General features: G+C 51.0%; 1 protein-coding gene across 3 annotated transcripts in view; it reads left to right on the forward strand.

Moving 5' to 3' along the window:
• Positions 1–815, forward strand: part of LOC143027203 (uncharacterized) — a 76,408-nt gene extending 75,593 nt beyond the window's left edge. For 2 of the 3 annotated variants that reach the window (XM_076188379.1, XM_076188377.1), the window contains exon 3: positions 186–815. In XM_076188379.1, the coding sequence (XP_076044494.1) occupies positions 186–335 (150 nt within the window). In that variant the 3' untranslated portion in view covers positions 336–815. The remainder of the gene's footprint in view (positions 1–185) is intronic. The other variant, XR_012966580.1, reaches the window with a different exon arrangement.
• The last annotated feature ends 12,305 nt before the right edge of the window (positions 816–13,120 follow it).

The raw sequence follows: 13,120 nt of genomic DNA on the forward strand, positions 1-13,120 counted from the left end.
TGTCCATATGTATGGATTTAAAGAGTAACAAACTGGTTTTACATGATGAAATACTAATGTACTTCATACATCTGGACAATTGCCATCTTATGTAAGATGGCAACTGTCCATATGTATATGGATTTAAAGATTAGCAAACTGGTTTTTACATGATGAAATACTAACGTACTTCTGCAACTTTTCAGAAAGGGAAGATCAAGAACTCTCCCACAAAGTGCTCCTTCATCACGTGTATCCTCCTGATTCCGTTTGGTATTTTGCCGGGCATCATTGCCCTCTGTTTTTGTTGTCAGGAGCCCAAGTGTAACAACTGCAGTTACAAGCCTGAAGCTTAGGAAACTTTCGAATAATGCCAAGAATTTATTATACTCATATACCTTCGACTCCACTCAGATGTAACTGTTATACCAAAATTAAAATGAGCAAATGACTGGTATTGTTTGTAAGTAAATACTGAAAATGTGAATTACTATTAAGTATCTAAATACTTAATAACAATTCATTTTCAGTATTTGCTTATAAACAATACCACTCGTTCAGTCATTTTAATTAGCCTTTGGCTTGGCTACCTCTCTTGATAGGGGGAAAGCCCTTGGTATATAGATAGACGAGATTATTAAGCACTAAACTGTTAATTCTTTTATCTCAAAATATCAATTAGTCTTTATATTCAAACTAAGCAGTTCTGTTATAACCTTAGGGATTCAAATATTTAGTATAACAAAAGCTTTCAAAAGAGGTAACACAAATGTATTTTTATAAATACGGTCATGATTTACATTTTCCACTATTCAATTTTGTATATCAAATATATATTTTGCATCCAAAATGTGATTTCTATATAACCTTTTGTCTCGCTATGGAAAATTCTGTTGTAGATTTTTTATCCATGCACATAATTTCCTTGTTCCACCCAGAAAAGGATTTTGCAATGATGAAAGTCCCATAGTTTAAGAAAGTTCACAGAAAAGGAGTTATGAGAGTTCAAAATGAACTCCTGGTATTCCAGGGTTTTGTGTAATGATATCTCGCTGACAAGGCCCTCACGTAAGCTACTGTGCCGGAATAGTGCCAAATCACTGGCACCCTCTCTGGAGTGGGATACGGTGCTCATGAAGGTAGAGATGAGAATGGTGAGAGGAAGGGTGTGTGGGTGAGAGTGCTCCAAAGTAGTGCCTTTGTGCCCATTAATGACGTTTAGGCCTGTGGGAGGGATACCGTAGGCCTGACTGATGTGGAATTGGACTGGAGGGCATCCCTGGCCGCCGTGGACCTGTGGGTGTGATAGCGGGTAAATGGGTGGAGGTGACCAAAATGACCAAAAATGGCCAAAATCTGCGTGAAAATGTGAAGGTGAGCGATTTGGTGGAAAGTTGTCCCACAAGGAGAGGGTGGGATACGGTGCTCATGAAGGTAGAGATGAGAATCGTGAGAGGAAGGGTGTGTGGGTGAGAGTGCTCCAAAGTAGTGCCTTTGTGCCCATTAATGACGTTTAGGCCTGTGGGAGGGATACCGTAGGCCTGACTGATGTGGAATTGGACTGGAGGGCATCCCTGGCCGCCGTGGACCTGTGGGTGTGATAGCGGGTAAATGGGTGGAGGTGACCAAAATGAGCACCGTATCCCACCCGCTCCTTGTGGGACAACTTTCCACCAAATCGCTCACCTTCACATTTTCACAAAAATTCATGGGGGGTACCCTTGCAGATTTTGGCCATTTTCGGTCATTTTGGTCACCTCCACCCATTTACCCGCTATCACACCCACAGGTCCACGGCGGCCAGGGATGCCCTCCAGTCCAATTCCACATCAGTCAGGCCTACGGTATCCCTCCCACAGGCCTAAACGTCATTAATGGGCACAAAGGCACTACTTTGGAGCACTCTCACCCACACACCCTTCCTCTCACGATTCTCATCTCTACCTTCATGAGCACCGTATCCCACCCGCTCCTTGTGGGACAACTTTCCACCAAATCGCTCACCTTCACATTTTCACAAAAATTCATGGGGGGTACCCTTGCAGATTTTGGCCATTTTCGGTCATTTTGGTCACCTCCACCCATTTACCCGCTATCACACCCACAGGTCCACGGCGGCCAGGGATGCCCTCCAGTCCAATTCCACATCAGTCAGGCCTACGGTATCCCCCCCACAGGCCTAAACGTCATTAATGGGCACAAAGGCACTACTTTGGAGCACTCTCACCCACACACCCTTCCTCTCACCATTCTCATCTCTACCTTCATGAGCACCGTATCCCACCCGCTCCTTGTGGGACAACTTTCCACCAAATCGCTCACCTTCACATTTTCACAAAAATTCATGGGGGGTACCCTTGCAGATTTTGCCCATTTTCGGTCATTTTGGTCACCTCCACCCATTTACCCGCTATCACACCCACAGGTCCACGGCGGCCAGGGATGCCCTCCAGTCCAATTCCACATCAGTCAGGACTACGGTATCCCCCCCACAGCCCTAAACGTCATTAATCGGCACAAAGGCACTACTTTCGAGCACTCTCACCCACACACCCTTCCTCTCACCATTCTCATCTCTACCTTCATGAGCACCGTATCCCACCCGCTCCTTGTGGGACAACTTTCCACCAAATCGCTCACCTTCACATTTTCACAAAAATTCATGGGGGGTACCCTTGCAGATTTTGCCCATTTTCGGTCATTTTGGTCACCTCCACCCATTTACCCGCTATCACACCCACAGGTCCACGGCGGCCAGGGATGCCCTCCAGTCCAATTCCACATCAGTCAGGCCTACGGTATCCCCCCCACAGGCCTAAACGTCATTAATGGGCACAAAGGCACTACTTTGGAGCACTCTCACCCACACACCCTTCCTCTCACCATTCTCATCTCTACCTTCATGAGCACCGTATCCCACCCGCTCCTTGTGGGACAACTTTCCACCAAATCGCTCACCTTCACATTTTCACAAAAATTCATGGGGGGTACCCTTGCAGATTTTGCCCATTTTCGGTCATTTTGGTCACCTCCACCCATTTACCCGCTATCACACCCACAGGTCCAAGGCGGCCAGGGATGCCCTCCAGTCCAATTCCACATCAGTCAGGCCTACGGTATCCCCCCCACAGGCCTAAACGTCATTAATCGGCACAAAGGCACTACTTTCGAGCACTCTCACCCACACACCCTTCCTCTCACCATTCTCATCTCTACCTTCATGAGCACCGTATCCCACCCGCTCCTTGTGGGACAACTTTCCACAAAATCGCTCACATTCACATTTTCACAAAAATTCATGGGGGGTCCCCTTGCAGATTTTGCCCATTTTCGGTCATTTTGGTCACCTCCACCCATTTACCCGCTATCACACCCACAGGTCCAAGGCGGCCAGGGATGCCCTCCAGTCCAATTCCACATCAGTCAGGACTACGGTATCCCCCCCACAGGCCTAAACGTCATTAATCGGCACAAAGGCACTACTTTCGACCACTCTCACCCACACACCCTTCCTCTCACCATTCTCATCTCTACCTCCATGAGCACCGTATCCCACCCGCTCCTTGTGGGACAACTTTCCACAAAATCGCTCGCATTCACATTTTCACAAAAATTCATGGGGGGTACCCTTGCAGATTTTGCCCATTTTCGGTCATTTTGGTCACCTCCACCCATTTACCCGCTAGCACACCCACAGGTCCAAGGCGGCCAGGGATGCCCTCCAGTCCAATTCCACATCAGTCAGGACTACGGTATCCCCCCCACAGCCCTAAACGTCATTAATCGGCACAAAGGCACTACTTTCGACCACTCTCACCCACACACCCTTCCTCTCACCATTCTCATCTCTACCTCCATGAGCACCGTATCCCACCCGCTCCTTGTGGGACAACTTTCCACAAAATCGCTCGCATTCACATTTTCACAAAAATTCATGGGGGGTCCCCTTGCAGATTTTGCCCAATATCTTTAATTTTGGTCACCTCCACCCATTTACCCGCTATCACACCCACAGGTCCACGGCGGCCAGGGATGCCCTCCAGTCCAATTCCACATCAGTCAGGCCTACGGTATCCCCCCCACAGGCCTAAACGTCATTAATCGGCACAAAGGCACTACTTTGGAGCACTCTCACCCACACACCCTTCCTCTCACCATTCTCATCTCTACCTTCATGAGCACCGTATCCCACCCGCTCCTTGTGGGACAACTTTCCACCAAATCGCTCACCTTCACATTTTCACAAAAATTCATGGGGGGTACCCTTGCAGATTTTGCCCATTTTCGGTCATTTTGGTCACCTCCACCCATTTACCCGCTATCACACCCACAGGTCCACGGCGGCCAGGGATGCCCTCCAGTCCAATTCCACATCAGTCAGGCCTACGGTATCCCCCCCACAGGCCTAAACGTCATTAATGGGCACAAAGGCACTACTTTGGAGCACTCTCACCCACACACCCTTCCTCTCACCATTCTCATCTCTACCTTCATGAGCACCGTATCCCACCCGCTCCTTGTGGGACAACTTTCCACCAAATCGCTCACCTTCACATTTTCACAAAAATTCATGGGGGGTACCCTTGCAGATTTTGCCCATTTTCGGTCATTTTGGTCACCTCCACCCATTTACCCGCTATCACACCCACAGGTCCAAGGCGGCCAGGGATGCCCTCCAGTCCAATTCCACATCAGTCAGGACTACGGTATCCCCCCCACAGCCCTAAACGTCATTAATCGGCACAAAGGCACTACTTTCGACCACTCTCACCCACACACCCTTCCTCTCACCATTCTCATCTCTACCTCCATGAGCACCGTATCCCACCCGCTCCTTGTGGGACAACTTTCCACAAAATCGCTCGCATTCACATTTTCACAAAAATTCATGGGGGGTCCCCTTGCAGATTTTGCCCATTTTCGGTCATTTTGGTCACCTCCACCCATTTACCCGCTATCACACCCACAGGTCCAAGGCGGCCAGGGATGCCCTCCAGTCCAATTCCACATCAGTCAGGACTACGGTATCCCCCCACAGCCCTAAACGTCATTAATCGGCACAAAGGCACTACTTTCGACCACTCTCACCCACACACCCTTCCTCTCACCATTCTCATCTCTACCTCCATGAGCACCGTATCCCACCCGCTCCTTGTGGGACAACTTTCCACAAAATCGCTCGCATTCACATTTTCACAAAAATTCATGGGGGGTCCCCTTGCAGATTTTGCCCATTTTCGGTCATTTTGGTCACCTCCACCCATTTACCCGCTATCACACCCACAGGTCCAAGGCGGCCAGGGATGCCCTCCAGTCCAATTCCACATCAGTCAGGACTACGGTATCCCCCCCACAGCCCTAAACGTCATTAATCGGCACAAAGGCACTACTTTCGAGCACTCTCACCCACACACCCTTCCTCTCACCATTCTCATCTCTACCTCCATGAGCACCGTATCCCACCCGCTCCTTGTGGGACAACTTTCCACAAAATCGCTCGCATTCACATTTTCACAAAAATTCATGGGGGGTCCCCTTGCAGATTTTGCCCATTTTCGGTCATTTTGGTCACCTCCACCCATTTACCCGCTATCACACCCACAGGTCCAAGGCGGCCAGGGATGCCCTCCAGTCCAATTCCACATCAGTCAGGACTACGGTATCCCCCCCACAGGCCTAAACGTCATTAATCGGCACAAAGGCACTACTTTCGACCACTCTCACCCACACACCCTTCCTCTCACCATTCTCATCTCTACCTCCATGAGCACCGTATCCCACCCGCTCCTTGTGGGACAACTTTCCACAAAATCGCTCGCATTCACATTTTCACAAAAATTCATGGGGGGTCCCCTTGCAGTTATTGCCGTTCTTCGCTCTATTCTGTCACCTCCACCCATTTACCCGCTATCACACCCACAGGTCCAAGGCGGCCAGGGATGCCCTCCAGTCCAATTCCACATCAGTCAGGACTACGGTATCCCCCCCACAGGCCTAAACGTCATTAATCGGCACAAAGGCACTACTTTCGACCACTCTCACCCACACACCCTTCCTCTCACCATTCTCATCTCTACCTCCATGAGCACCGTATCCCACCCGCTCCTTGTGGGACAACTTTCCACAAAATCGCTCGCATTCACATTTTCACAAAAATTCATTGGGGGTCCCCTTGCAGATTTTGCCCATTTTCGGTCATTTTGGTCACCTCCACCCATTTACCCGCTAGCACACCCACAGGTCCAAGGCGGCCAGGGATGCCCTCCAGTCCAATTCCACATCAGTCAGGACTACGGTATCCCCCCCACAGCCCTAAACGTCATTAATCGGCACAAAGGCACTACTTTCGACCACTCTCACCCACACACCCTTCCTCTCACCATTCTCATCTCTACCTCCATGAGCACCGTATCCCACCCGCTCCTTGTGGGACAACTTTCCACAAAATCGCTCGCATTCACATTTTCACAAAAATTCATGGGGGGTCCCCTTGCAGATTTTGCCCATTTTCGGTCATTTTGGTCACCTCCACCCATTTACCCGCTATCACACCCACAGGTCCAAGGCGGCCAGGGATGCCCTCCAGTCCAATTCCACATCAGTCAGGACTACGGTATCCCCCCCACAGGCCTAAACGTCATTAATCGGCACAAAGGCACTACTTTCGAGCACTCTCACCCACACACCCTTCCTCTCACCATTCTCATCTCTACCTTCATGAGCACCGTATCCCACCCGCTCCTTGTGGGACAACTTTCCACCAAATCGCTCACATTCACATTTTCACAAAAATTCATGGGGGGTACCCTTGCAGATTTTGGCCATTTTTGGTCATATTGGTCACCTCCACCCATTTACCCGCTATCACACCCACAGGTCCAAGGCGGCCAGGGATGCCCTCCAGTCCAATTCCACATCAGTCAGGACTACGGTATCCCCCCCACAGGCCTAAACGTCATTAATCGGCACAAAGGCACTACTTTCGACCACTCTCACCCACACACCCTTCCTCTCACCATTCTCATCTCTACCTCCATGAGCACCGTATCCCACCCGCTCCTTGTGGGACAACTTTCCACAAAATCGCTCGCATTCACATTTTCACAAAAATTCATGGGGGGTCCCCTTGCAGATTTTGCCCATTTTCGGTCATTTTGGTCACCTCCACCCATTTACCCGCTAGCACACCCACAGGTCCAAGGCGGCCAGGGATGCCCTCCAGTCCAATTCCACATCAGTCAGGACTACGGTATCCCCCCCACAGCCCTAAACGTCATTAATCGGCACAAAGGCACTACTTTCGACCACTCTCACCCACACACCCTTCCTCTCACCATTCTCATCTCTACCTCCATGAGCACCGTATCCCACCCGCTCCTTGTGGGACAACTTTCCACAAAATCGCTCGCATTCACATTTTCACAAAAATTCATGGGGGGTCCCATTGCAGATTTTGCCCATTTTCGGTCATTTTGGTCACCTCCACCCATTTACCCGCTATCACACCCACAGGTCCAAGGCGGCCAGGGATGCCCTCCAGTCCAATTCCACATCAGTCAGGACTACGTTTTGACACCACAAGCCCTAAACGTCATTAATCGGCACAAAGGCACTACTTTCGACCACTCTCACCCACACACCCTTCCTCTCACCATTCTCATCTCTACCTCCATGAGCACCGTATCCCACCCGCTCCTTGTGGGACAACTTTCCACAAAATCGCTCGCATTCACATTTTCACAAAAATTCATGGGGGGTTCCCTTGCAGATTTTGCCCATTTTCGGTCATTTTGGTCACCTCCACCCATTTACCCGCTAGCACACCCACAGGTCCAAGGCGGCCAGGGATGCCCTCCAGTCCAATTCCACATCAGTCAGGACTACGGTATCCCCCCCACAGCCCTAAACGTCATTAATCGGCACAAAGGCACTACTTTCGACCACTCTCACCCACACACCCTTCCTCTCACCATTCTCATCTCTACCTCCATGAGCACCGTATCCCACCCGCTCCTTGTGGGACAACTTTCCACAAAATCGCTCGCATTCACATTTTCACAAAAATTCATGGGGGGTCCCCTTGCAGATTTTGCCCATTTTCGCTCATTTTGGTCACCTCCACCCATTTACCCGCTAGCACACCCACAGGTCCAAGGCGGCCAGGGATGCCCTCCAGTCCAATTCCACATCAGTCAGGACTACGGTATCCCCCCCACAGCCCTAAACGTCATTAATCGGCACAAAGGCACTACTTTCGACCACTCTCACCCACACACCCTTCCTCTCACCATTCTCATCTCTACCTCCATGAGCACCGTATCCCACCCGCTCCTTGTGGGACAACTTTCCACAAAATCGCTCGCATTCACATTTTCACAAAAATTCATGGGGGGTCCCCTTGCAGATTTTGCCCATTTTCGGTCATTTTGGTCACCTCCACCCATTTACCCGCTAGCACACCCACAGGTCCAAGGCGGCCAGGGATGCCCTCCAGTCCAATTCCACATCAGTCAGGACTACGGTATCCCCCCCACAGCCCTAAACGTCATTAATCGGCACAAAGGCACTACTTTCGACCACTCTCCCCGACACTAGCTTACTCTTTCGATTCTCATCTCTACCTCCATGAGCACCGTATCCCACCCGCTCCTTGTGGGACAACTTTCCACAAAATCGCTCGCATTCACATTTTCACAAAAATTCATGGGGGTACCCCGAGCAGAATTAGCCAATTGACGCTCATTTTGGTCACCTCCACCCATTTACCCGCTAGCACACCCACAGGTCCAAGGCGGCCAGGGATGCCCTCCAGTCCAATTCCACATCAGTCAGGACTACGGTATCCCCCCCACAGCCCTAAACGTCATTAATCGGCACAAAGGCACTACTTTCGACCACTCTCACCCACACACCCTTCCTCTCACCATTCTCATCTCTACCTCCATGAGCACCGTATCCCACCCGCTCCTTGTGGGACAACTTTCCACAAAATCGCTCGCATTCACATTTTCACAAAAATTCATGGGGGGGTCCCCTTGCAGATTTTGCCCATTTTCGGTCATTTTGGTCACCTCCACCCATTTACCCGCTAGCACACCCACAGGTCCAAGGCGGCCAGGGATGCCCTCCAGTCCAATTCCACATCAGTCAGGACTACGGTATCCCCCCCACAGCCCTAAACGTCATTAATCGGCACAAAGGCACTACTTTCGACCACTCTCACCCACACACCCTTCCTCTCACCATTCTCATCTCTACCTCCATGAGCACCGTATCCCACCCGCTCCTTGTGGGACAACTTTCCACAAAATCGCTCGCATTCACATTTTCACAAAAATTCATGGGGGGTCCCCTTGCAGATTTTGCCCATTTTCGGTCATTTTGGTCACCTCCACCCATTTACCCGCTAGCACACCCACAGGTCCAAGGCGGCCAGGGATGCCCTCCAGTCCAATTCCACATCAGTCAGGACTACGGTATCCCCCCCACAGCCCTAAACGTCATTAATCGGCACAAAGGCACTACTTTCGACCACTCTCACCCACACACCCTTCCTCTCACCATTCTCATCTCTACCTCCATGAGCACCGTATCCCACCCGCTCCTTGTGGGACAACTTTCCACAAAATCGCTCGCATTCACATTTTCACAAAAATTCATGGGGGGTCCCCTTGCAGATTTTGCCCATTTTCGGTCATTTTGGTCACCTCCACCCATTTACCCGCTAGCACACCCACAGGTCCAAGGCGGCCAGGGATGCCCTCCAGTCCAATTCCACATCAGTCAGGACTACGGTATCCCCCCCACAGCCCTAAACGTCATTAATCGGCACAAAGGCACTACTTTCGACCACTCTCACCCACACACCCTTCCTCTCACCATTCTCATCTCTACCTCCATGAGCACCGTATCCCACCCGCTCCTTGTGGGACAACTTTCCACAAAATCGCTCGCATTCACATTTTCACAAAAATTCATGGGGGGTCCCCTTGCAGATTTTGCCCATTTTCGGTCATTTTGGTCACCTCCACCCATTTACCCGCTAGCACACCCACAGGTCCAAGGCGGCCAGGGATGCCCTCCAGTCCAATTCCACATCAGTCAGGACTACGGTATCCCCCCCACAGCCCTAAACGTCATTAATCGGCACAAAGGCACTACTTTCGACCACTCTCACCCACACACCCTTCCTCTCACCATTCTCATCTCTACCTCCATGAGCACCGTATCCCACCCGCTCCTTGTGGGACAACTTTCCACAAAATCGCTCGCATTCACATTTTCACAAAAATTCATGGGGGTCCCCTTGCAGATTTTGCCCATTTTCGGTCATTTTGGTCACCTCCACCCATTTACCCGCTAGCACACCCACAGGTCCAAGGCGGCCAGGGATGCCCTCCAGTCCAATTCCACATCAGTCAGGACTACGGTATCCCCCCCACAGCCCTAAACGTCATTAATCGGCACAAAGGCACTACTTTCGACCACTCTCACCCACACACCCTTCCTCTCACCATTCTCATCTCTACCTCCATGAGCACCGTATCCCACCCGCTCCTTGTGGGACAACTTTCCACAAAATCGCTCGCATTCACATTTTCACAAAAATTCATAGGGGGTCCCTTGCAGATTTTGCCCATTTTCGCTCATTTTGGTCACCTCCACCCATTTACCCGCTAGCACACCCACAGGTCCAAGGCGGCCAGGGATGCCCTCCAGTCCAATTCCACATCAGTCAGGACTACGGTATCCCCCCCGCTGCCCTTACCGAATTGTATCGGCACAAAGGCACTACTTTCGACCACTCTCACCCACACACCCTTCCTCTCACCATTCTCATCTCTACCTCCATGAGCACCGTATCCCACCCGCTCCTTGTGGGACAACTTTCCACAAAATCGCTCGCATTCACATTTTCACAAAAATTCATGGGGGGACCCCTTGCAGATTTTGCCCATTTTCGGTCATTTTGGTCACCTCCACCCATTTACCCGCTAGCACACCCACAGGTCCAAGGCGGCCAGGGATGCCCTCCAGTCCAATTCCACATCAGTCAGGACTACGGTATCCCCCCCACAGCCCTAAACGTCATTAATCGGCACAAAGGCACTACTTTCGACCACTCTCACCCACACACCCTTCCTCTCACCATTCTCATCTCTACCTCCATGAGCACCGTATCCCACCCGCTCCTTGTGGGACAACTTTCCACAAAATCGCTCGCATTCACATTTTCACAAAAATTCATGGGGGGTCCCCTTGCAGATTTTGCCCATTTTCGGTCATTTTGGTCACCTCCACCCATTTACCCGCTATCACACCCACAGGTCCAAGGCGGCCAGGGATGCCCTCCAGTCCAATTCCACATCAGTCAGGACTACGGTATCCCCCCCACAGCCCTAAACGTCATTAATCGGCACAAAGGCACTACTTTCGACCACTCTCACCCACACACCCTTCCTCTCACCATTCTCATCTCTACCTCCATGAGCACCGTATCCCACCCGCTCCTTGTGGGACAACTTTCCACAAAATCGCTCACATTCACATTTTCACAAAAATTCATAGGGGGTCCCCTTGCAGATTTTGCCCATTTTCGGTCATTTTGGTCACCTCCACCCATTTACCCGCTAGCACACCCACAGGTCCAAGGCGGCCAGGGATGCCCTCCAGTCCAATTCCACATCAGTCAGGACTACGGTATCCCCCCCACAGCCCTAAACGTCATTAATCGGCACAAAGGCACTACTTTCGACCACTCTCACCCACACACCCTTCCTCTCACCATTCTCATCTCTACCTCCATGAGCACCGTATCCCACCCGCTCCTTGTGGGACAACTTTCCACAAAATCGCTCGCATTCACATTTTCACAAAAATTCATAGGGTGTCCACTTGCAGATTTTGCCCATTTTCGGTCATTTTGGTCACCTCCACCCATTTACCCGCTAGCACACCCACAGGTCCAAGGCGGCCAGGGATGCCCTCCAGTCCAATTCCACATCAGTCAGGACTACGGTATCCCCCCCACAGCCCTAAACGTCATTAATCGGCACAAAGGCACTACTTTCGACCACTCTCACCCACACACCCTTCCTCTCACCATTCTCATCTCTACCTCCATGAGCACCGTATCCCACCCGCTCCTTGTGGGACAACTTTCCACAAAATCGCTCGCATTCACATTTTCACAAAAATTCAAGGGGGGACCCCATGCAGATTTTGCCCATTTTCGGTCATTTTGGTCACCTCCACCCATTTACCCGCTAGCACACCCACAGGTCCAAGGCGGCCAGGGATGCCCTCCAGTCCAATTCCACATCAGTCAGGACTACGGTATCCCCCCCACAGCCCTAAACGTCATTAATCGGCACAAAGGCACTACTTTCGACCACTCTCACCCACACACCCTTCCTCTCACCATTCTCATCTCTACCTCCATGAGCACCGTATCCCACCCGCTCCTTGTGGGACAACTTTCCACAAAATCGCTCGCATTCACATTTTCACAAAAATTCATGGGGGGTCCCCTTGCAGATTGTGCCCATGTTCGCTCATTTTGGTCACCTCCACCCATTTACCCGCTAGCACACCCACAGGTCCAAGGCGGCCAGGGATGCCCTCCAGTCCAATTCCACATCAGTCAGGACTACGGTATCCCCCCCACAGCCCTAAACGTCATTAATCGGCACAAAGGCACTACTTTCGACCACTCTCACCCACACACCCTTCCTCTCACCATTCTCATCTCTACCTCCATGAGCACCGTATCCCACCCGCTCCTTGTGGGACAACTTTCCACAAAATCGCTCGCATTCACATTTTCACAAAAATTCATGGGGGGTCCCCTTGCAGATTTTGCCCATTTTCGGTCATTTTGGTCACCTCCACCCATTTACCCGCTAGCACACCCACAGGTCCAAGGCGGCCAGGGATGCCCTCCAGTCCAATTCCACATCAGTCAGGACTACGGTATCCCCCCCACAGCCCTAAACGTCATTAATCGGCACAAAGGCACTACTTTCGACCACTCTCACCCACACACCCTTCCTCTCACCATTCTCATCTCTACCTCCATGAGCACCGTATCCCACCCGCTCCTTGTGGGACAACTTTCCACAAAATCGCTCGCATACACATT

The sequence above is a fragment of the Oratosquilla oratoria genome, chromosome 7 (assembly GCF_046742065.1).
Source record: "Oratosquilla oratoria isolate Oo_2021 chromosome 7, ASM4674206v1, whole genome shotgun sequence".
Classification (NCBI taxonomy): Eukaryota; Metazoa; Arthropoda; class Malacostraca; order Stomatopoda; family Squillidae; genus Oratosquilla; species Oratosquilla oratoria.